Genomic DNA, 27049 nt, shown 5'->3' on the forward strand with positions numbered 1-27049 from the left:
TCGTGGGAGAGAGCCCAGCATCAGGCTCTGTGCTGACTCTCTCTCTCCCTCTCTCTCTCTGCCCCTCCCCAACAAAATAAATAAGTAAACATTAAAAAAATAAATAAAAAATAAATTTTTATTTAGACAAGAGATAACAAGTGTTGGCAAGAGTATGGAGAAAAGGGAACTCTCATGCAATGTTGGTGAGAATGTACACTGGTGCAGCTACTGTGGAAAACAATATGGAGGGTCCTCATAAATTAAAAATAGAAATACCATATGACCCAGTAATTCCACGACTGGGTATTTACCCAAAGAAAATGAAAACACTAATTCAAAAGATATATGTACCTCTATGTTTTCTGCAGCATTATTTATAATAGTCAAGATTTGGAAGCAACCTAAGTGTCCATTTATAGATGGAGAAAGAAGATGTAGTACATATACACAATGGAATATTACTCAGTCACAAAAAAGAATGAAATCTTGCCATTTACAACAACATGGATGGACCTAGCAGGTATTATCCTAAGTGAAATAAATCAGAGAAAGACAAATATCATATGATTTCACTTACATGTGGAATCTGAAAAACAAAACAAATGAACAAACAAACCAAACAGACTCTTAAATACAGAGGACAAACTAATGGTTGCCAGAGGGGATGCAGGTGAGGAGATGGTCAAAATAAATGAGGGGGATTAAGAGGTACAAACTTCTAGTTACAAAATAAAAGTCATGGAGATGAAAAGTACAGCATAGGGAATACTGTCAATATTTTAATAACATTGAATGGTGACAGATGGTGACCACTTCTGATGAGTACTAATGTCTAGAATTGTTGAGTCAATATGCTGTATATCTGAAATATAACATTATATCTCAATCATATGTCAATAATAAATAAAAAAGAAAAAAAAAGAAGATGTAAGTGAAATCATGTCACTCATCTACTCAAAAATTTCCATGGCATCCCATTTCACTCAGAGTGACAGCCAAACCCCTAAACATGGTCCATAAAGAAAGCCCTGTGATCTGGCTCCTTGAAACCTCTCTGACCTCCTCTTTCCTCTTCACTCACTGTGTGTTTCTAGCTACCCTGGCCTTCTTGCTGTTCCTAAACAAGTCACAGCACGCTTCCACGTCAGGGCCTTTGTAACTGCTATTCCCTCTGCCTGCATCATTATTTCCCCATGTTGCAGTTATCTCAGTAGCTCAAAATGATTGATTCTCACAAGACTGTCAGTTAACTAGATGGTGGTTCTGTTGGTCTCACCTGGGCTCACTCATGAGCTTGCAATGAGCTGACAACTTGGTGGGGGCTGGAAGATCTGAGATAATCTCTCTCATACATCTCAGACCATGGTGCTGGCTCATGACTGGTCCTCTATTTCTACATGGTCTCCCATAATTTGATATTCTAGCCCATATTCCCAGCACGATACAAGGAGCATTCTAAAAGGGCAAAGTAGAAGCTTCAAGGTTGCTTGAGGCTTAGGGTTTGGAATTCAATGTCTCCCTTGGCAGTTGGCCAAAGTAAGTTACATAGCCAAACCAGATTTAAGGGAGTGGGAAAATAAACTCTACCTTTTGATGGAAGAAGGTGCAAAATGTTGTGGATTGACAATGCCACACCCTAGATATTTGCATGGCTTAGTCCCTTCACATGATTTGCTCATATGTCATCTTAGAAGGGAGGCCTTCCATGATTTCATATAATTACCCTTCACTCACCTTGGCACTTAATATCCCACACTTTATTTTAGCACCTATCACTGCCTGACATTGCATATTTACTTGTTTATTATCTGCCTCCTTCCCACTATCATATAAGCTCCATGAAGGTAGAAACATCTTCTGTTTGGTTCACTAGTATACCCTCAGCACCTTGAACTCTGCCTTGTAATAGCAGACAAGCAATATCTATTGAATGAATTGTCCTATTCAAATGAGCATGTACCATAAAATAATAAAGAATCCAAAATAACTCAAAATGCATGAATTTTATGTATGTGAAATGTTAGTAGCTTTAGATGTTCTTCTTTGATTTATTCTATGATTTTGGACAAAACATTTTGTTATGCTTCAATGAGTCCACCTATAAAGACTTTAGCCACATGTCTCTGTTTCTTGGATATAATGAGAATGTTTTAAACCAACTCTTTAAGTTCTTCATTAAAAGTTCCTGCTGGGCCTAGAATGTACAAGGTCTTGGTAACTTACCATTCTGGCACCAAATGTGGAAGATGCAAGATTTAACTGCATAATAATAATTGATACAAGATTTATATGATTAATAGTGTTATCCTAGTTTTGCCTACATTAGTGTCTAAGTTTCTTCATCATTTCTTCAAAACATGAAAGAAAAAAGTTAAAAAAAAAGTCCTATATAAAGTCAAAATTTAACTGGGAAAAATCCTAAGTAGAAAACACATCAGAAAACACAACAGTTTATCACACATATATGTGTGTATAAAAATTCCCTGACCCCATCCCTAAATCTAATATAAATAGAATGAATGCTATAAAGAGAAGATACACAGCAGACATCAGTACTGAGCCACTGTCACCATACCAACCAACTAAAGTACTACTACCAGGTCTAAAACAGTTTTACCTCCCATGTAGGAAATAGGATTACTTACCTACTAAAAATTCTATCTTCTGTACTAGAAAAAAACCAGAGACAATAATATAAATGAGTCAGCTGGTTATGGACAAAAGAGTCTTTCCCCTCAGAGAAACAGGGTGTGAGGGTGGGGAGTGGGAAGGAGACCTGCTTTTTACTGCATAACCTTTTAGGCTTTTTTTTTTTTTTTTTTTTTTTAAACACTAGTGCCTCTAAAAAAAAGTAAAAGTAAGAACATCAACGCAATCAAAAAGGAATTCCCTCTATGGCTCTAGACAGTGTATAATCTGAAAGGAAGTTTCCGTAAGTGGTATTTTATACAAACTACTGTATGTAGCCCAAGGAACAACCTGAATAAAACAGTAAGCATCTATGCATGTGTGTGTGTTCATGTATCTGTATTTTATGGCCCATGCAGAAACCACTGTTTCTCTGCCAGTGTTCATCACAACAAGTGCACTCCTTAATCCCCATCACCGATTTCACCCATTCCCCCACCTCTGTCTCCTCTGGTAACCATCAGTTTGTTCCCTACTGTTAAGAGTCTGTTTCTTGATCTGTCTCTCTCTCTTTTTTCCCCTTGGCTTATTTGTTTTTTAAATTCCACATGAGTGACATCATATGATATTTGCCTTTCTCTGACTTATTTTGCTTAGCATTATACTCTCTGACTCCATCCATTTGTTGGAAATGGCAAGATTTCATTTTTATGTCCATCTATCAATGGACACTTGGGTTGCTTCCATAGCTTAGCTAGTGTAAATAATGTTGCTATAAATGTAGAGGTACATGTATCCCTTTGACTTAGTGTTTTTGTATTTTGGGGATAAATACCCAAGTAGTACAATTACTGGATCATAGGGTAGTTCTGAGGAACCTCCATACTGTTTTCCACAGTGGCTACACTAGCTTGCCTTCCTACCAACAGCGCAAGAGGGTTTCCTTTTCTCCATATCTTTAAACACTTGTTGTTTAAGTTTCGTTATTTTTGCAAGTAAAATCATCTTAGGATTCAGTTTACTTATACCACATGGATTTAGAGATACACACATTTTATACTCATGAGTTGCTGATAAACTATTACCATTGTTTCTGATATTCTTTCTACCCACAACTCTTCCATGTACCTAGGTTAAATTCTGACTCCAAGTAGCCACAGTAGTAAAACATACTTTAATAAAGTAAATTTTCAGTAGCCAGAACTGCTGCATTAGCCAAATCCTAAACATTAAAGGTTTCTTTCATACCAATGAAAAAGACCAAGTAGTGTTGATTTGATTCCCAACACTGGGGACATTTTCACTCAGGGAAAGGAACTGTTCTCATCTGTATTAGAAACAGGCACATTACTATTAAAATTTTTTGATGAATCAAACAGCTGCAAAAAAAACCCCAAAAAGCAGATATACATTAGGAATCCTAATGGTATAAATAGGAAGGGATGGACAAAAAAAAGATAGCCAAGAAAACAACTTCTGGTCTGAGCACTACTACCATAAGCTAGCTGCATGACCTTAGTCAACTCATTTAATCTCTCTAGGACTAATGTTTTCATTAGGGGAAAAAAAGGCAAAGTAAGACTAGGAGATTTAAGATTTTACCAAGTTAAAAAACTCTGCCATGAAACTACAGTTTTGTATTATTAGTAGCATGTTGTTCATTATAGCCCTTTGACCCAGAAAGTCCTCTTCTAAGAATTATCCCAAAAATGTATGAGCACATGTGAGCAAAGATATATATTTGGACAAGGATGTTCACTGACAGCATTATTTGTATTAGCAAAGGCCTGTGGAAAATGACTAATGTTCAGTAGAAAGCTTGTTAAAAAAAATCACAGCATACCTACACAATGGAACACTATGAAGCCATTTAAAAGACTGAGGAAACAACAGGAAACAATCTCCAAAACACATGGCTATGTGAATAAAGCTTGGCACAGGTGGTGTAAAATATAGTGTGTTCTTATCTTGGTTTTAAAAAGCGGGGGTTGGGGGGGGTGGTAACATACACACAGCTACAGATCTCTCTTTATATTATTTATATATATATATACACACACATACACACATAACCACCTGACATATACATTCTTATTAATATAAAAAATATTTCCAACGACTACAAAAGAAGCTGGTAGTAGTTGTTGCTTCTAGGAGGGAAACTAGCAGTTTAAGGTAGAAGAAAGATTTAAATGTTCATTGTAAACCAAATTTTTCACTGATTTTACCATTTGTAACTTTTATTAAATAAAATAATCCCAATTTTTTAAAATTTACATCCAAGTTAGTTAGCATATAGTGCAATGATTTCAGAAGTAGAAGAAGAATCAGCCCCTGCATATAACACCCAGTGCACATCCCAACAAATGTCCTCCTTAATGTCCCTTGCCCATTTAGCCCATGCTCCCACCCACAACCCCTCCAGCAACCCTCAGATTGTTCTCTATATTTAAGAGTCTCTTTATGTTTTGTCCCCTTCCCTGTTTTTATATTATTTTTGCTTTCCTTACCTTACGTTCATCTGTTTTGTATCTTAAATTCCACATATGAGTGATCATATGATATTTGTCTTTCTCTAATTTCACTTAGCATAATACATTCTAATTCCACCCACATTGTTGCAAATGGCCAGATTTCATTCTTTTTGATTGCCAATGTGTATATATACCACATCTTCTTTATCCATTCATCCATCAATGGACATTTGGGCTCTTTCCATACTTTGGCTATTGTCGATAGTGCTGCTATAAACATTGGGGTGCATGTACCCCTTCAAAATAGCACACCTGTATACTTTGGATAAATACCTAGTAGTGCAATTGCTGGGTCATAGGGTAGTTCTATCTTTAATTTTTTGAGGAACCTCCATACTGTTTTGCAGAGTGGCTGCACCAGTTTGCATTCCCATCAGCAGTGCAAAATAAAGAACCCACAAAATTTTTATTTAAAAATACTTATATTTCCTATATTTTAAATTACCTCAAGTACCTTATTTATCAAACATGTGTCTTCTCTGACAAAAGATTATTATTCTATGCAAAAATTTTTCAGATTACCTTAAAAAGCCTGGGAAACACATCTGCTGGCTGTCCACGGATCACAAACAGACGAGAGTTTAATTTTCGCAGATTGGCATCAAGGTCTTCTAGACACTGAAGCAAAAACCTACAGAGAAAATATTAAAATTCTTAAACATATATATTTAGAAGATATAAAGTAGTGCAAAATCATGTTATTCTAAAACTTGACGTGCTAACCCCATAATTTTATTACTTCCTATCATCTTATTACTTCTAATTGATCTGTAAATTACTGTTTCCGGAAATCATACTTAAAAATTTTAAATTACATGAGGTTCTCAGTATTTTAATAAAATTCCTCAATTAAGTAACTTCTATTAAATAACAGTGATTGAATGTTAGCAAAGTTTAAGTTGTAAACATAAAAATTATACAAATAAAGGAATTAAATGAATTGATTTCACTGTTTCATTGATGAAAAGAATTCAAGTTCAAATAGAAAAGCCACCTTGAAAAATCTAGAACATTTCTCTATTGGAAACAAAATGGAAATATCCTATTTAATCACTCTGAGCAAGTGAGTAATTTAAGAATTTGAGTAATATTAAGGGATACTGTAATCATCTAAGAGAGAAAGAAAACATAATGCCCATTTTCAAGTTTCTTATCTAATTAAAGAAACTGATAATAAACAGATGTTAAATTATGTGGCATTAACTCTGAGTGTAGAGAATGCCAGGTTAATTAAAAAAAGAAAAATTCCATGAGGCAGGTGGAGCTATAGATTTTTCTCAATGAAATAAGTACCAACAAAGCTTACACATGATAGATATGCTGGGAAATTCTGGGGCAGTAGCAGAAGACTGCTTACTATGCATCTTTTAGTGTGAAGAAATGGGGCAGTCTAGCAAATTTGAAAGAGATGTCACTCCTGGAAAATTCAACCTCATTGTTTACCTCATGTTAATGTCTCTAACATTTCACTTAGATTCTATTCCTCTCTCCTGGACACTTCTTATTTTCTCTTCACTCTGCTTCTTTTATGTATTTGATCTTAAGGTTAAGTATTTGCTTGCCTTTTCCACAAGCCATGTGTTCTCTGAGAATACTGACTGTATCTTACTTGTGAGGAACAGTTAATAAAAATGAAAAGGCACATTTCAGAAATGTGTTGTCCCATATGGTAGCCTCTAGGCACATACAGCCATTTATATTTAATCAAAATTAAAAATTCAGTTCCTCAGTCACACTTGCCACATTCCAAGGCCTCAACAGCCACATGTGTGCCTAGTAGCTACCATATTGGACAGCACAGGTGAAGAACATTTCCATCAATGCAGAAAGTGCTACCAGGCACTATTGTTTTAGGAGGTGTTCAGTTCAGATCATTTTGCTCTCTTTGCCCATTCTGATCCCATCATTTCATCAAGAAAGTTTTGTTAATTTTTTACAACTATAGTTATTAGTGACATCACTATAACTAGTCAAGTTTGATACTCTTTACCATTTGGGAGTCATTTAGGATTTAGAGTCTACAGGTGTGGAGTGTCACAGTGCTAGACTTTTAAGGACTCCCACTGTATCATCTTAGGAAGTCTCACAACTGTCGTTAAACAAATAGGAAACAAACCCTTCTATCTTCACATTTATATTTCACCTCATCCCTGTTCTGTCTAGGATTGGAGTCACCTCTCTAACACCAACCCCTATCTCAACCTACCACTACCAATGTACAAATACTTTGAGGAAGAAGATTGCTATTGTTATATCAATACAAAAACACCTGAGTTTTGTAAAATTATCCATAACTATGAGTAATTTATCATGTTTGGTGATAAATGTTTATCAGAAAGCATCTAATTTTATGTATTTGCTTGTCTAAAGAGTTTTTAGACACTGTAGCAGATCAAAAATCAAGAAGTTGAATGAACTAGCAATTTTAAGTTTTGTTTTTTTTAATTTAAACAGAACAAAACTAAAATGTCCTGGAAGGATAACCCAAGGCAGAGATAATCCTGATATCTCTTTTGTACCACTAGTTTCAGTATGTAAATGTTTCCATGTGGTACAAACAGGTCAATGATAGATGGGGAAAAAAAATGGGAAAATGAAAAAAACATGATTAATGCATAAAACAAACAAGCCTGGATTAATTAATAATTAAGGAATTAAGGGTAAAATTATTTTTCCCTTTCTTGTTAACAGGCTGAATAAAGAGTTTTAATGTTTTTCAATAAATACCTTATGAACCAAACATTGTACAGAATGATATGGACTGAAGCAATGTATTATAATGGGAAAGTTTTGCAACCAAATAATTAGTTTTGACACTGCATAACACGAAGGAATAGATATATTTAAGTATGATATTTCTCTTACATATTATGATATTTTTCTTCCATGGATATTATTTCCATCACTGTGATTTCACATTAAAATTAGAGAAGTACAGTGGACTCAAATATAGGTACTTTAAAAAAGAACATAGTACCTTTGCACTGCGACTTTTGAAACTATATACATAAATATATTTTGATTTTTATTTTGATAAAATAAAATCTGCTTTGCATGTATTTACTTATATGTACATAAGAAAATAATTGGAAAGATACTTACCAAGCTATTAATAATAGCTACTTTTGAGGAGTGGGAATGGAGGGGGGAGTGATGATGAGAGAAACATGTTTTTTTTAACTTCATAAAAGGTATAAAATTGATAACGAACATACACTCCTTCAGAGTAAAACAGAAATACTGTATTTACTATAAACATGGTTTAATAGTGAATCTTCTCAAAGCAATAGACATACTTCTATAGCATCAATTTTGATGGTTTCATAGTATCCCATTACACAGATGTCACATAATTTAACAAGTCTAGAGATAAATTACTATCCTTTAATTAATCCTGGGAGGTTCCTTATCTGTAAAGCAGGGATAGTAATAGGACCTATATCATAGCAAGTTGTGAGAATTAAATTAATATATGTGAAGCTCTCAGAACAGTGCCTGATCCATAGTAAGCACAGTTACGTAAGTGTTATCTAATTTTTTTGGTCGCCTCCTTCCTACCACTTCCGTTCTTGGTATAATAATTCTATTCCTTGTTATCTCTTGCTGGCATTATTTATTTACTGTAATGCCTGAAAATACATCTTTGTACCAACAATCTTTTCCCACTTTAATAATCCATTTTATACACCACAACAAATCTTTCTGAGGCACACTTTCCTGTACAAAGGTCTTCAAAGATTCATTCCCTAGAACACATTATTTTGCTTGGCCACTCACTTAGGGTTCAGGTTCATCTCTTACCACTCTTCCTTCATTCCCACCAAACAAAACTACTCTTTTCCCTACGCATCCACTCTCCTGTAATGTGCTCCATGAATTTCCCTCAGCATAGAATACCTTTCCCAATTTTCATCTCTTCAAGTTCGTATCCTACTAATCTTCAGTCTTCCAGCTGAAAGTGATTTCTCCATCCTCTAAATTATCAAAGGACATATGGACCTCATTCTAGAGAAACTTTCACATTATACTTTACATTATAACTATCATATATACATATCACCTTCTTCTTCTCATGGATTTCAAATTAGTATCTGTGTCTCACTCCTAACTATGTAGGTTTCTTAACCTACGTTTTGGTTGCTACATTTGCCAAACAAATATCATCATGTGATCAATATATTCTGTTAGAAAGATTAGAAATAGGATTTAAAAAATAATACAGTTGTCTTTTACAACTGTTGAAAAAATTAGAAAAACATTATAAAATCATCTCGCAGAATTACTAGCACATGGTAGATATTCATTAAGGAGAAGGTACCACTATTTTCCCCTGGGAATAATTTATAGTTCCAAAAAACAGTAACACATATTTCTGTATGTAAATATCTGGGCATGACAACAGAAGACAATTAGTTGGATGCCTACATCTATATGTAGAATTGTTCCGGACTCATAACTTCTCCTGAATGTGACTTGGAACAAAGGTTTGATTAAAATCTTTCCCAGTGACAAGGCAAATATGAATGAATAAATATATAACAGGAGTAAGGCAAACAAAGGCAAAAACAAACTACTTGTACATCATCAAAATAAAAAGCTTCTGCACAGTGAAGGAAACAACAAACAAAACTAAAAGACAACTTACTGAATGGAAGAAGGTATTTGCAAATGACATTAAAGGGTTAGTATCCAAAATATACAAAGAACTGATACAACTCAACACCCAAAAAACAAATAATCCAATTAAAAAAATGGGCAGAAGACATGAACAGACATTTCTTCAAAGAAGACAGCCAGATGGTCAACAGACATATGAAAGGATACTCAACATCACTCATCATCAGGGAAATAGAATCAAAACCACAATGACGTATCACCTCACACCTGTGAGAATGGCTAAAACCAAAAACACAAGAAACAAGTGTTGGCGAGGATGTGGAGAAAAAGGAACCTTTATGCATTGTTAGTGGGAATGTAAATTGGTGCAGCTACCCTGGAAAACAATATGGGGGTTCCTCAAAAAGTTAAAAACAGAATTCTCTGTGATCTGGTAATTGCACTACTGGGTATTTACCCAGTGCAAAAACACTAATTCAAAGGGATACATGCACCCCTGTTTACTGCAGCATTATTTACAATAGCCAAACCATGGAACCAGCCCAGTTGTCTATTGATAGACAGATAATATTTATATAGAATACCACATCATCCTTTTAATTCCACCATACATATACATCTGTATATCAACTAACCTTTAAGTATATAATCCTTCATTGATAATACCATAAAATAAAACCTCCAATATCCTAGGTTCAAATATCAATTCATTGACATGGAAGATTTCTTTTCAGTGCTGAAGGGATAATGTTACTTGAAAGGGTGCTATGTAAAATCTAACCTTTCATCCTTTATGCTTAACTGGGAAGAGTAGGTTCTGTCAGAGTTCAGATTCAGTATATTCCAGAGAACACACCAATTTCAACCCTTATATATTATAAATGCATATGGCTTAGAACAGGCATCCAATATTCAATGGAGCAATTCAATATAATACATTGAAAATACACAGGGTACACTTTTAACAGGAACATATTTTCAGATCTTCTCTAAAATGGCATCTTACTATACTCATTCAGGACTCAGTTAATAAAGTTATTAACTACATGCAACAGGTTGGCTTTTATAGGCCAAACATTAGTAAAATTCATCACATCTCTTTGTATAATTGTATTACCTATATATAAGTACAGTTCTCCTGTTACATAATTACATTACTAATTGCATCACTTCAAAATAAATAGAAAAGGTGTCAAGTGAGAAAATATACTTCTTTACTTTAAACATATTAAAGATTTTTTAAAAAAAATTTCCAGAGATCACTACTTTATTACTATTAGAAAAAAATTACATTCAGTGAGTTTCCTTATACCATTTCCAACAGATGATTTCAACATGAATCAACAGAAATAGTTTCTTAAAGTAGGTCATTGCTATAGCAACCAGTGGGCGGTTTGGAATACTCCCCGTCACAATGACCTACTTTCTAGCCTGTGCTAGAACAGCTTTATATAACTAGAATTGCTAGTTCTGTCTATAAAATAGTCCAAAAAAGGCAATGATGAGATACAACATAATCCCATGGTTGTTGAAAACAAAGCATACAAATTAACATGTATCATACCAGAATAAAACCATCTGGTTCTGTACTTTAGTTTATAAAATATACTTATCATATGCTCAAAGATGAAAACTACACTTAGATCTAAATCAAAACAATTCATTGCTGACCCCAAAAAACTAATTTAAAGAATATAAATTAAGATCTTCTCCTGTCCTCTGCATGAAACCATAGTCAAATTTTTAAAATTAAAGTTCTAGATATATTAATTATAATAAAGAAAACAAGTAGAGTCTTAGTCATTAACCAAAGTCTATAGAAAAATTTTAAATTATAAAGGAGCAATTTGTCTGTCTATAAACTGAATCAAGTTTACATGTTTTTTTTTTCTGGTTTGTTAACAAATTTTTAGTGCTTTCATCTAACTTAATCATTATTCAAATTGTCAGAATATTTGTGATACACATTTTCCCTAAAGAGAATAGTTTAATGTTCAATACAGATTAAATATATATTTTTAAAGTAAATTTTAATTTTTTAATTCCAGGCTCTAATGGTCATAACTCAGTGAACTTATAACATGACACAATGTTGCTTTTTTAATGCCCTCTTTTAAATTCTGAAATTTAAATAAAAATTAAAAAGACATTTATAGATAATATAACATATCTAAATATACAAAGTTAAACCACTAATACAATGCTTACTGTAATATGTGGAAGAAATTAAAGGAAGGTCATTTATATTTTAAATAGAAATAACACACTTCAAAATGTAAATATCTAGGCATGACAAAAGAGAATGAATTAGTCGTATGCCTACACCTACATCTAGAATCACTGTAAATTCAACAACTATAAAAACAGACTGATAACAGCTGTATTATTAGTGACTCAAACACCATGAGTGGTATTGCCTTTGATGACATGATTTAATGTAATGTTGAGCAAGACTCAGTAAAATTCTGGACAAAACAAAGTACAATCTTTCTTTAAATAGGTGATAAATGTATGCCAGGAAAACTCAGTATATATTAAAATTTCATAAAAATACCTAGCATTTACATACAAAACGGATTTAGGCTCTACATTCAACGAATTCTAAGTTTTTCATTTACATGAAACATCTAGTAGAATATTTGAAAGTTACTGGGATTCAGGACAATGATTTATTTGAGAGACTATCATGAACACTGCAAGAAGTCTTCCATTCTTGGCCTCTTCTCACTATTCCACTAGTAACCTAATTACTTCATTGTGATGAACAAAAATGCCCCCACAAATTCCTAAAACACCCCTAAGGAGTGATATTATTCATTATTCACACAGTTTCATTGATTTGAGGGATACAACAAGATTAAGTGACAGACATGTCCAATATGGAAGGAGCTGAAAATCTAGAAAAGAAACTTGAAAATATAATAGAACCTGCCAGGATGAATGTGACATATATTGTAGGAGACACATATGGGTAACGTTACATTGCTTCAAAAAGTCAAGAGGGAGATATCACTTCTGGATTTCTCTTTTTGAGATGGGGAAAAATTTAGGCAAAAATTTCAAAGATATGGTGATGGTAGAAAGAGGCCTTGCAATATTAATATGATTATAATAGCTAGAGATAGGGAGAGAGAATTACTGGCCACTGGACTGTAACCTCCTTTAAGACTAAGACTAGATCTTGTTCACTACTTTCCAGTTCCTAGAAAATGCATGACATATAGAAGTTCAAGAAATATTTATCTAGGGGAACCTGGGTGGCTCAGTCAGTTAAGTGTCCAACTCTTGATTTTGTCTCAGGTCATGATCTCACAGTTTCACGAGTTTGAGCCCCACACTGGGCTCTGCACTGACAGTGCAAAGCCCGCTTGAGATTCTCCCTCTCCCTCTTTCTCTGCCCCATCCCCGCTCATGCTCTCTCCCTCTCTCAAAATAAATAAGTAAACTTAAAAAAAAAAATTTTTTTTTATCTAATGACTGACCAAATGAATACATTAACGAAAGCAAGAGAAAGGATTTTTTTTCAAGTTTTTATTTAAAAAAAATTTTTTTAATATTTATTTTTGAAGGAGAGAGAAACAGAGTGTGAGTGGGGGCGTGCAGAGAGAGAGGGAGACACAGAATCTGAAGCAGGCTCTAGGCTCTGCGCTGTCAGCACAGAGCCCAACTTGGGGCTCGAACCCACAAACTGCAAGATCATGACCTGAGCTGAAGTCGGACGCTCAACTGACTGAACCACCCAGGCGCCCCTCAAGTTTTTATTTAAATTCTAGTTATTTAACATATAATGTAACATCAGTTCCAAGCGTACAATATAGTGATTCAACACTTCCATACAACACCTGGTGCTCATCACCACAAGTGCGCTCCTTAATCCCCATCGCCTATTTAACCCATCTCCTCACCCACCTCCCCAATGGTAACCATCGTTTGTTCCCTATAATTAAGAGTCTGTTTCTTGGTTTGCCTCTATCCCTTTATTTTCCCCTTTGCTCATTTGTTTTGTTTCTTAAATTGCACGTATGAGTGAAATCATATAGTATTTGTCTTTCTCTGACTTATTTCACTTAGCATTATACTCTCTAGCTCCATCCATGTCATTACAAATGGCAAGATTTCATTCTTTTTATGGACAAATAATATTCCATTGTGTATCGGTGTGTGTGTGTGTGTGTGTGTGTACCATTTCTTCTTTATCCATTCATCAGCAACGGACACTTACGCTGTTTGCATAATTTGGCTATTGTACAAAACGTTGCTATAAACATCAGGGTGCATGTATCCCTTCTAATTAGTATTTTTGTACTCTTCAGATAAATACCTGGTAGTGCAATTGCTGGATCATAGAGTAGTTCTATTTTTAACTTTTTAAGGAATCTCCATACTATTTTTCACAGTGGTTGCACTAGTTTGCATTCCCACCAAGAGTCCAAAAGGGTTCCCTTTTCTCCACATCCTTGCCAACACCTGTTGTTTATGTTTTTAATTTTAGACATTCTGACAGGTGTGAGGTGATATCTCATTGTAGTTTTGATTTGTAGTTCCCTGATCACTGAAGTTGGGCATCTTTTCATGTCTGTTGGCCATCTGCATGTCTTCTTTGGAAAAATGTCGGTTCCTGTCTTCTGCCATTTTTTAATGAGATTATTCATTTTTGGGATGCCTTTATAAGTTCTTTATGTATTTTGGATATTAACCCTTTATCAAATATGTCATTTGCAATTATCTTCTCCCATTCCACAGTTTGCCTTCTAGTTTTGTTGATTTTTTCCTTTGCTGTGCAGAAGCTTTTTATTTTTATGCAGTCCCAATAGTTTATTTTTGTTTCTATTTCCCTTGCCTCAGGAGACCTATCTAGAAAGAAGTTGCTAAGGCCAATGTCAAAGAGGTTACTCCCTATATTCTCCTTTAGGACTGTTAAGGTTTCAGGTGTCACATTTAGGTCTTTAATCCATTTTGAATTTTTTTTTTTTTTGTACGGTGTAAGAAAGTGGTCCAGTTTTATTCTTTTGCATGTTGCTGTCCAGTTTTCCCAATATCATTTGTGGAAGAGACTGTCTTTTTCCCATTGGATATTCCTTCCTGCTTTGTTGGAAGATTGACCATACAGTTTGCATGAATTTCTGGGTTTTCTATTCTGTTCCATCGATCTATGTGTCTCTTTTTATGCTGATACCATACTGTTTTGATTATTACAGCTTTGTAATATAACTTGAAGTCTGGAATTGTGATGCTGCCAGCTTTGTTTTTCTTTTTCAAGGTTGTTTTGGTTATTTGGGGTCTTTTCTGGTTACATACAGATTTTAGGATTGTTCTAGGTCTGTGAAAAATGCTGTTGGTATTTTGATAGGGATTGCATTGAATGTGTAGATTGCTTTGGGTAGTAGACATTTTAACAATATTTGTTCCTCCACTTCATGAGCATGGAATGTCTTTCCATTTCTTTGTGTCATCTTTACTTTCTTTTATTTTCAGAGTACAGGTCTTTCACTTCTTTGGTTAGGTTTATTCCTAGGTATCTTATCAACTGTATCAACTGTAATGGGATTGATTCCTTAATTAGCAGAATGGGATTTTAGGACTTGAGTCAATAGTCAATGGAGACAGGGGCGCCTGGGTGGCTCAGTCGGTTAAGCGTCCGACTTCAGCTCAGGTCACGATCTCATGGTCCATGAGTTCGAGCCCCGCGTCGGGCTCTGGGCTGGTGGCTCAGAGCCTGGAGCCTGCTTCCAATTCTGTGTCTCCCTCTCTCTCTGCCCCTCCCCAGTTCATGCTGTCTCTCTCTGTCTCAAAAATAAATAAACGTTAAAAAAAAAATTTAAAAAAAAGTCAATGGAGAAATGAAAAACATGAAAGGAAAAGAACATTCTCTGAATATTTGTACTAGGTACTTTACATGTATTATATATTTCCAACAACTTTACAAGCTATCTCATTTAAAAAGTAATGAATCTGAAACTCATCAAGGACATTTTCTAAAGTAACTCAGCTACACAATAAAGTAAAAATTTTAATTTGAATATATCTGATCCCAAACCCATGTTCTTTCCACTATATAATGCTACTGCTAAAACGTTTTAAGAAAACTAGTCTGACAGCTTTAAGGACATAAAAAAGATGGCCAGAATACAGTTTTTTGCCTTTAATATGGGGGACAGGCATGCATGTCATTTAAGAAAGAATATGTTTACACTGAGGTGACAAAGCTCAGTGTTTTAAAATAACTAACGTTCATTTTTCATTCATGCTATACATCTATTGCAGATCAGCCAAGGCATTTCTGTTCACATTTAACTGGTCAAAGCAGGTCACATGGTCAAGCCAGGCTTTAAGAAGGCTGAAGGTATAAACTTCCTGCAGGAAGTAATACCAAATAACGGTAAACAGTAATAACATCTACCATAATATGTAAACCAACACTGATATATATTTACCACATGATAACTTTCTTAGTGGTGTTTTATGGCAACACAGAAGAAATCTAACTCTGTCTGTGGAGTCAGGGAAAAGGGAACATGGGAGGGCATGAGGAAGAAAACACTTGAACAGAGTTTGGAATTAACAGGTGTTGATCAGAGGATAAAATATGAAAAGACAATCAAGGCAGTTAAATCAAGGAATTCTTAGGAATTGTGTACATGTGGGGGTGGGGCAGGGGGCAACTGGTAGAATGACTACAAGTACCACACTTTCTAATACTAAGATGGAGTCCCCCACCCATCTTAGTTAATACCCAGTATTAACACTTCAAAATATATTCCAAATCAATGTCAAAGAAACCTACCAACTTTTACTGCTGACACTACACTGGATTAAGACACCCTAACAGAAATAGCTAATAACAAACTAACAAACAGCAACAAAAGAAAAGTTTTAAGCATAATTCACTGGACTGCCCCAAAAGTAAGGAGTCATAAGAGGTTAAGTAGGTTACTAAGGTCAGTTTTAACCTTGAGGATTTCTATAGAGCACTGGAAACCCTGAAGCTAATACAAGTTGAGAAGGATGGAGATAAAGCCTAAGGCCCATCCAAAGTGAGGAAGTTAATAACAGACCCTCAATATAAATCTGGGCTTCAAAAAGCTCCACCCATAGTTCAAATATAAATAAGACATAGGGGCACCTGGGTGGCTCAGTCGGTTGAGCATCCGACTTAGTCTCAGGTCTAGATCTCACAGTTCATGAGTTCGAGGCCCACGTCGGGCTCTGTGCTGACAGCTCAAGGCCTGGAGCCTGCTTCGGATTAGGTGTCTCCCTCTCTCTCTGCTCCTCCCCTGCTCACACTCTGTCTCTCTCCCAAAAATAAATACAGATTAAAAATAGGAATAATAAAAATAAAAAATAAATAAATAAATAAATAAGACATAAAGCTCAAGTTACAGCATAGGGCAACAAGGAAACTTGACTATCTCTGCTCAGTCTGGGTTGAGAGAAAACAAAATCTCCCATTCCTGAATGGAAAGGGATAAAACTGTAACTTTACAGTGGAGAAACCTGGCAAGCACCACCTTAACCACATAATCAGAGTAAACATCACATCAGGTCAATATCCTGCACATCCTGACATGACGTGATAAGAAAAACATTTTAACACTGTGGAATTTTTTTACAAAACCCATACCCCAGTCTAATCATGAGAAAAACATCAGACAAACCTAAACTGAAGGCCAGTTAACAAAATACATAACCAGTGCTCAAAAATCATAAAGGTCATCAAGAAAAAAAAAACAACAAGAAAAACCTGAGAAACTGTTACAGAGGATAGACGAAGGAGACATATAACTGAATGTCCGTGTAGTATCTTGGAACAGATTCTGGAATAGAAAAAAAAATCAGTGGAAATTTGAATAATGTCTGGAGTTTAGTTAGCACTTATAAGACAGTGTATAAGATGTTAATATTAGGGGGAACTGGGTACAAAACATAGGAACTCTGTACTACCTTTGTATATTTTCTATACATCTAAAATTATTTTTTAAAACTTATTTAAAAAAAACAAAACTTGTGCTCCCCTTCTCCCCAAAAGTATAATCTCACTGCCAATTCATGGAGTTTAAGTGGTCCTAACACCTCAAGCATATCATTGCATTTAAAGGGGTCCCAGATTGGTTGTGATCTCAAATAACTGTTAAAAGAAATTACAAATCCTCTCTAGATTCATACCCATGCCTCAATTTCCACACACAAAAAAAGTTCCATCAAAACTTAATCAAATAATCACAAAATACTCAAAGAAACAAGAACTTAATGTGAGTTGCAGCATGAGAGGCCTGAAGATGACTGAGAATTATGTGGAATTGCTACAAGTACCAATTCAAGCAGGTCATAAATCCCAAATTGGATAAGAAAGAGAGGGACATGGGTTAGGAGATGTGGAGTAGGACAGAGAAGGTGGGGGAAGTAAAGATAGAAATAAAGAACAGATAGAAATGGGCAGAGAAAATTATGGAAAGAGCCTAAATGTCCATCAACTGATGAATGGATAAAGAAATTGTGGTTTATATACACAATGGAATACTACGTGGCAATGAGAAAAAATGAAATATGGCCTTTTGTAGCAACATGGATGGAACTGGAGAGTGTGATGCTAAGTGAAATAAGCCATACAGAGAAAGACAGATACCATATGGTTTCACTCTTATGTGGATCCTGAGAAACATAACAGAAACCCATGGGGGAGGGGAAGGAAAAAAAAAAAAAAAAAAAAGAGGTTAGAGTGGGAGAGAGCCAAAGCATAAGAGACTGTTAAAAACTGAGAACAAACTGAGGGTTGATGGGGGGTGGGAGGGAGGGCAGGGTGGGTGATGGGTATGGAGGAGGGCACCTTTTGGGATGAGCACTGGGTCTTGTATGGAAACCAATTTGACAGTAAATTTCATATATTAAAAAATAAAAAATAAATAAATAAAAAAAAAAAAAAAAAAAGAAATGGGCAGAGATATAGAGAGGGATAGTTAAGAAACAGAGACAGCAGATCTACATCTAGACACATCCTACTGAAACCACACAAAACCAAAGACATAGTATATACAGCAGCCGGAATACAATTATACCTAATAAGGAAAGAATATATATTCAAGTGTACATGGCATATTTATGAAAAAATGGCCTTATACTAGGTTATAACACCATACTTAAATTTAAAACAATTGGTAACTTTCTTATATCTTGAAATTTAAAAAACACTTTTCTAAACAATTTATGGGACAAAGAACATCATAATGGATTTTAGAAAATACCTAGAACTGAATGATAATGAAGAAAATATATCTAGAATGTGAAGAATGCAAAACAAAAAAAGTGGTATTAGAAGAAAATGTATAGGCTTAAATGCTTTATTAGAAGACTTGAAATTGAGTTAGCAAAACAGAATAAATCCTAAAAAAAAAAAAAAGAAATAGAAAGAAATGATAACATAATTTGTGAACAGAATACAAATGCATAATAAAACAAAGCCAAAATTTATTATTTGAAGAGATAATTAAGGGGGAAAAGGGGAGAAGGCAAAATAAGCAATACTAAGAACAAAGAAGGAGATATAATCTCAGATACTGCCAGAATTAAACAGAAAATTAGATAATATGAACAAATTTATGCCAATAAATTAAACACTTAGATGAAATGGATAAATTCCTCACTAAAACTGACTCAAGAAGAAATTTAAAACTTACCAAAGCTGACTCAAAAGCAAAAACAGAACATGAATAGTTCTATAGCCACTAAAAACTGAATCAGTGGTTAAAAATCTTACAAGCAAGGCATAAGAGCCAGTCAGTTTTACAAAAAAATTTTACTAAACTTTCAAGGAATATATAACTCTAATTTTATAGAGGAGTCTAATCTCATACAAAGGATAGACAAAAAAGGAATACTCTGACTCATTTTATGAGGTTAAATTTACCTTAACAGCAAAACTGGACAAAGACAGTACAAAAGGAAAATTACAGGGGCGCCTGGGTGGCTCAGTCGGTTAAGCATCCAACTTTGGCTCAGGTCATGATCTCATGGTTCATGAGTTTGAGCCCTGCATTGGGCTCTGTGCTGATAGCTCAGAGCCTAGAGCCGGCTTCAGATTCTGTCTCCCTCTCTCTCTGCCACACCACACTTGCGCTCTGTCTCTCAAAAATGAATAAACATTAATAAAAATTTAAACAAAACAAAAAACAAAAGGAAAATTATAAACGAATCTCACTCACAAGCATATTAAGCACATTATATCAGCAAACCAAATCCAGCAAAATATAAAAAATATACATCACAATCAAGTTGGGCTTATCTTCAGACAGGTGATTAGTTTAACATTAAAAATTGGTTAGTGCAATTCACCTCATTCACAGAATAAAAGAAAAAAATTGTATTACTAATTGAACAGATGGGAAAGAATAGTCACTAAATTCAATTTCCATTTACCCTCAGTAAACTGGGACTAGAAGGTAACACCCTTAACGTGAATGAGGGCATCCAAAAAAATACTTACAGAAAACATATTTAATAGTAAAATGTTGGAAGCACTTCTTTTAGATTGGGAAGAAGAAAAGGAGGTCTGCTATCATCGCTTCTATTCAACCTGGCTAGGAAACCTAACTAGTGAAGTAAAAGAGCAAGAGATAAAAGGTATAAGGCTGGGGGACGAGGGGAGAAATAAAAGCATGATTATTTACAGATGATAGGAGTATCAATACTATCAATATAAAAAAAAGAAATATACAGAAACGTTATTTGAAGTAATAATAGGGCTTAACTCACTTAATTCCTAGAATCAATTTACACTAATACAATCTGTGTAACTTATGCCTCTCTGAACTCAAATATCCACAAAGCTATTTATAATTTAGAACTCTTATTATTCCTTGTCTAATTTTAGAAACCACTGCATTGAGACTTTGCCAGGTTAGAACACAATTAGGATAAGATGTACTTGTGGGCTTTAAAGGATTTACATACAACTACAAAAAATCTGTCCAACATGTGGTCAAAAGCATGCTGTCCCAGATCTATGTATAATTCTTTTCTGTAGTCTTAATAGTACTATTTGAAATTTTTCTCCATCAGAAAAAGACAAGTTTTATGTCACAATTATATCTCAATAGAGCTGGGGAAAAGTTAATAAAATTTCAGTTTTCACTTAATAAAATTTCAATTTTCATATGTTGGGGGGAAGACTAATAATGCCAAAAAAAATTCCTTTTTTTTTCTAAATCTATGACCTAGCATATGTCATACAGGTCTCCAGTTTGGCCAATGGTCAAGATCTTTCCCACACTGACATTACTGCAAAGAGTGATAAGTCACCTAACGCAATCTATCCATCCATCTATCCATCTAAAAACTTGTTGAAAGTCTTCTAACATTGTTGTGGTCCCTAGGATACAGAAGAAAACAAAATTAAGTGCCCAGTCTCATGAGTTTTCAGGATGATGATGAGGATGATGATGATAGCTACAAACATTCAGAAGGTGTGTTATCAGATGTTGCTCTAAGCACTTAGATGCACACATACACAACATTTTGATATAGGTTTTTACAAATAAGGAAATTGAGGCATAGAGCTGTTAAGTAATTTTCCCAAAACCCATGAAAAGAAAAGTAGCAAAACTAAGATTTAAAACCCATTCAGGGGCACCTGGGTGGTTCAGTTGATTAAGCGTCTGACTTCAGCTCAGGTCATGATCTCACGGTTCCTGGGTTCGAGCCCTGCGTCGGGCTCTGTGCTGACCGCTCAGAGCCTGGAGCCTGCTTCAGATTCTGTGTCTCCCTTCCCCCCTGTCTCTTTCTTTCTTTCTCTCTCTCTCTCTCTCTCTCTCCCTCCCCCACTCATGCTCTGTCTGTCTCTCTCTCTCTCTCTCTCTCAAGAATAAACATTAAAAAAAAATTTAAAAAAAAACAACATTCAGCCTGCCTGGCTCCAGATTCTAAGCTCTTGGACCACTGTACTGTATTTCAATTGTGACAATTTCTATGGAGAAAAACTAAAATAGAGTAGAGGGATAGTGGAGGAGAGTTTGATTTCATATAGATTGGTCACAGGATTTTTCTTTTTTTATATCCTACAGCCTATTCAATATCTTCCTTTGAAAATCCCCATAAACCTGGGTGCCTGGGTGGCTCAGTTGGTTGAATGTCTACCTCCTGATCTCACGGTGGTGGGATCGAGCCCCACGGCAGGATCCATCTGAGTGTGGAGCCCGCTTAAGATTCATTCTCTCTCCCTCTCTCTCTCTCTCTCTCTCTCTCTCTCTCCCCCCAACCCCCCAACTCTTTCCCCTGGGCTCATGCTCGCTCTCTCTCTCTCTGAAAGAAAGAAAGAAAGAAAGAAAGAAAGAAAGAAAGAAAGAAAAAGGAAAAAGAAAATCCCCTCACTTCACACAGTCTCCCAATTTTAGTTAGTGATGATTCCATCCTTCAAGTTATTCAGGCCAAAGTGTCACCTGATTGGTCAGAATAGGATATGCTTATGTTGGGTAGCAAACAACCCTCAAATCAGTAGCTTTACCAAAAAAAAAGTTCACTGCAACTCCAGGCAGCTATCCTCTAAATAGTGACTTTATTTACCATTGCAGTTCCTTTAATCTTGTGGGCCCTATAATTTCAACACAAGGCCTCCTTCATAGCAAGAGAAGAACCAGCGAAGCATATAGGGGCTCTACCCTGCCTCGGCCAAGCACGTCCTTATACAATTCATTGTCTGTAACTAGTTATGTGGCTCCCCAAACAGCAAAGGGAAATATAAAGTGAATATAAAGTGAAATGTCTCATATGCCCAGGTAAGGTGAATTGGATATTGGTGAGCAGTACCATGTTGTCCTTGACTCCAATTTCTTTCATAGTCCACATGTAAAGCTTCAGCAAATCTTATCAGATGTACCTCCAAAATACATACAGAATATAACTACTTTTCACTACATTTACACTACCACTCTGGTTCAATCCTCCATCATTTCTGACCTACATTATTACAGTGGCCTTCTATCTGATCTCACAGTTTCCATACTTGTCCCCACAGCCCCCCAGTCTTCATTCAAACACCAAGTAGTCATGAAAAAACCCTCTAATTGCAATGACTTCCCATCCCATTGAAAAAAAAAAAGTCCTTAAAATGACTTTCTAGGCTCCACAGGATGAACATGGGCAATAGTTTTCTCTCTAACTCCATCTCCTACTAGTCCCCCCCCTTTCCTTTCCTTTGTTCTAGATACAGATGTTCTAGATGTCCATATCCCATGGATATGACAGAAAGGCTCTTACCTCAGTGCCTTTGCATAGGCTATTCTTACCACCTAGAATACACTTCCCTCATGTATCTACATGGTTCAATTCCTCACTTTCTTCAGGTCTTTGAGTTCAAAGGTCACTTCTGAAGTGATGCCCTGACTAATCATATTTAAAATTGACCTCCCCTCACCTCTGCCCCTAGTAATCCAGAACCCCTTTCTTGCTATATTTTTCATTTTAACATGTGCCATCTCTTACATACTAATATATATCATTTTTATATTTATTACTTGTCTCCCATTCCCATCTAGATGTAAGTTCTACAAGAGTGGAGTTTTTGCCTCCTTTGCTCACTGCATTCATTAAATTTATTTTTTTGTATGAAAGAACAAAGATGTCATGTGTGCAGAGAGAACACTTAAGAGAGTAAATGACCTATACAGATATTTGAAAAAGGAGACTATCCATAGAGGGTAAAGGCTCAGACACATCAGGTCTCATGTTTGAGGAACAAAAAATATGCTTGGAGACTAATCATTGAGGGGAAATAATAAGAAGAAAATGGTATTAAGGATGCACTAGATGTCAAATCACATAGAGACTTTAACTTGCACTCTGAATTAGATAGGAATCTTTTGAACAGTTTTAAGCAGAGGTTGGGACACGATGTGATTTAACTTTTAAAATAATCACCTGGACTTCTGGGTAGGAAATGGGTAATCAGGCAACGGGCAGAAACAGGAGACCACTTAGGAGGCTACTATACTTCTCTAGAAAAGAGATGATGGTGGCATAGATAAGAGTGGTAAATGGTGAAAATGATATGAACAATTGGAATCTGAATAGAAATTTAAGAGATAATATAGCAAAGGAAATGGGATTACTAAGTCTGGAGTTCAAGGTAGAAGTAGGGGTTGAAAATTTAATAATGGAAGTCATCAGCACACAAATGGTAGTCAAAAGACTACATAAAGGAAAAGAAAAACAGTGGAAAAAAGGACCTTCACTTTGAATGAACAGAAGGAATGACAGAAGGGCAGAAAGAAGGCTGGAGAGAAAAGGAAAAAGAAAAAAGATGGAATGAAGTCTGGAGAGATAGAAGCAAGGGACAAATGTATATTTTCCTAGAAGGAAGGATGGACAGATTGACTGATGGAAGGAAAGGGGGAGGAAGGACAGATAAATGGAATAATGATGCAATGACACATGGAGTAAAGAAGTAAGGACACATGATAGAAGCCAATAATATATGGGACAAAAAAGTGAAGAATGATGGCACAGAGGAACAAGAGATAAAGAGAGATGGAGTGGGGGGATAGGATGGCAAGAGGATCAAAACAAGGGAGAGAAGGAGGTAGGAAGAAACAATCCAACCAAAATTTAAGAATCCTAAGTTTTCAGTAACCAAAAAGGGTCAGTTTCATTTAATTACTAATAAGTGGGTTATAAGCTATACACATGCTATATAAATATATACAGAACTTGTTCTATGCTTAGAGAAATGTATGAAGTAAAACTAAATGAATCCAAAGTATATTACCATTTCTTATTTGGTAAAGAAACTAATTTAGATTCACATTAACTTTTACTCTTTTTAGAGATATTTGAGAGTTAATTATCACCAACCTAATAAAATGTAGAACCACATATTCTGAAGTATAGTCTTTCATTTATACAACTGACATTTGGACACCTACATATGACACAAAAAATAAATCCAGAATTCTAGTCCTCAGAGCCTCCAAGTTTAATAAGAAGAAGATATGCAAATTTATTATTATAGTAATTAATATACTGTATTATTTAAGTCCTTATTGTTAAAGGACACATAAAAGGAAGGCAATAAGGCTGAGAAATATCCCCTAAAGTTTTACAAAGAATATGACTGATCTGGGTCTTATAGTACCTATCCTAGCACTTTGTGACAGCAGTTTAAATTAGTTTTTACCTGAAATATTTTTGAACTTCTGAGGTTGACTTACACTAGCATAAGGCTCTGTAATTTATGCATCCCTAAATCCCCAAATCACATAAAGGTATCTGAAATCTAGGACTCTTACTATTTCATGTGTATTTTTAGAAAACACTGCATTGTGACACCATGAAGATAGACCAAAAATCACATTTAAAATCTACTTCTGGGCTTTAGAGGATTAAGATGGAACCAAATAAAATCTGTTCAACACATGTACAAAAGCAAATGACAGAGCTACATATACTACTGGCTTTCTGATATTCCTACCAGAATGTTCTCTTCTCCTAATAATACTAAATTCATTCTAGATATAATTCAAGTTTTTCAGAGGTTTTCACAGTGAGAGGACTATGGAAAAAAAAAAAGTGCCAGCAGAGAAAAAAGACTATCAAAGATGAAACATGCACCCAGATCTTCGTTTCTAAATATCCCTTCTCTGTAGGGCTCCACAGAGCAATGGCTGCTTCCAGAGCTGAGCAAGGAAAATACAAGATGAGCTGCACCATCTCATGATGCCAGAAAGTAGGCAAATAATAGAAATCAAATGGGTGCTGGGAATGGAAGCTGGTGCAGCCACTCTGGAAAACAGTATGGAGGTTCCTCAAAAAACTAAAAATAGAACTACTCTACGACCCAGCAATTGCACTACTAGGCATTTATCCACGGGATACAGGGGTGCTGTTTCGAAGGGACACATGCACCCCCATGTTTATAGCAGCACTATCAACAATAGCCAAAGTATGGAAAGAGCCCAAATGTCCATCAATGGATGAATGGATAAAGAACATTTGGTACCTATATACAATGGAATATTACTCGGCAATCAAAAAGAATGAAATCTTGCCATTTGCAACTACGTGGATGGACCTGGAGGGCATTATGCTAAGTGAAATTAGTCAGAGAAAGACAAAAATGTATGATTTCACTCATATGAGAACTTTAAGAGAAAAACAGATGAACATAAGGGAAGGGAAACAAAAATAATATAAATACAGGGAGGGGGACAAAACAGAAGAGATTCATAAATATGGAGAACTGAGGGTTACTGGAGGGGTTGTGGGAGGGGGGATGGGCTAAATGGATAAGGGGCATTAAGGAATCTACTCCTGAAATCATTGTTTCACTATATGCTAACTAATTTGGATGCAAATTTTAAAAAATTAAAAATAAAATTTAAAAAAAAATCAAATGGGGGCGCCTGGGTGGCTCAGTCGGTTGAGCGTCCGACTTCGGCTCAGGTCACGATCTCGCGGTCCGTGAGTTCGAGCCCCACGTCGGGCTCTGTGCTGACAGCTCAGAGCCTGGAGCCTGTTTCAGATTCTGTGTCTCCCTCTCTCTCTGCCCCTCCCCCATTCATGCTGTGTCTCTCTCTGTCTCAAAAATAAATAAACGTTTAAAAAAAAAAAAAATCAAATGGGTGCATGTTGAAAAAATAGGATGTGTACCAAAGTTGGACAATAAAATAAATAGTGATAGTAATAGACTTATAACCCAAAGTATATAACAAATACTCATGAGTGCATTCTTTTATAAATAAATTATTGAATAATTAAATAAATGGGGAAGAAGGAACAACTCTTCATTACATAAGAATTCCAACTAATAAGTACAGAAGGAATGAAAAGTCATGATTAGAATATCACATAACAATTGCTTCAGGCTAGATCCATTGATAAATACTAAAATTAATGCCTGAAAGTGTGAGAAAGAATATTTACATAGCTTCAAAGTTACCTCCTCCCAAATATTAATTACAGAGAAAAAAGTAATTTTACAATGGAGAAATTGGGCAGACACTAGCTTAACTACATGATCAAGATTAATATCACCAGAAATAAGACATACTGATACCATGTTTCTCCTGATATGAGAAGTCCAAATTACCTCTGGTATTTTTCAAATATACATAACCTCAATCTAATCATGAGAAAGCATCAGAGAATTCGAAATTAAGGGACATTCTACAAAATAATGGCCCAATTGCTTTTAAGTCTCAAGGTCATGAAAGATAAATAAAGACTGAAAAATTGTCATTGGGTAAAGGAAACTAAAGAGACAGGACAACTAAATGTAGTATGGAATTCTGGACTGGACTCTAGGA

At 35.3% G+C, this 27049-nt stretch overlaps 1 protein-coding gene across 2 annotated transcripts in view; it reads right to left on the reverse strand.

Moving 5' to 3' along the window:
* Window positions 1-27049, reverse strand: part of CRY1 (cryptochrome circadian regulator 1) — a 94129-nt gene that overhangs the window by 25721 nt on the left and 41359 nt on the right. For both annotated transcript variants that reach the window (XM_060656535.3, XM_060656534.3), the window contains exon 2: window positions 5667-5775. In XM_060656535.3, the coding sequence (XP_060512518.2) occupies window positions 5667-5775 (109 nt within the window). The remainder of the gene's footprint in view (window positions 1-5666; window positions 5776-27049) is intronic.

The sequence above is a fragment of the Panthera onca genome, chromosome B4 (assembly GCF_046562875.1).
Source record: "Panthera onca isolate mPanOnc1 chromosome B4, mPanOnc1 haplotype 2, whole genome shotgun sequence".
In the NCBI taxonomy this organism is placed as follows: domain Eukaryota; kingdom Metazoa; phylum Chordata; class Mammalia; order Carnivora; family Felidae; genus Panthera; species Panthera onca.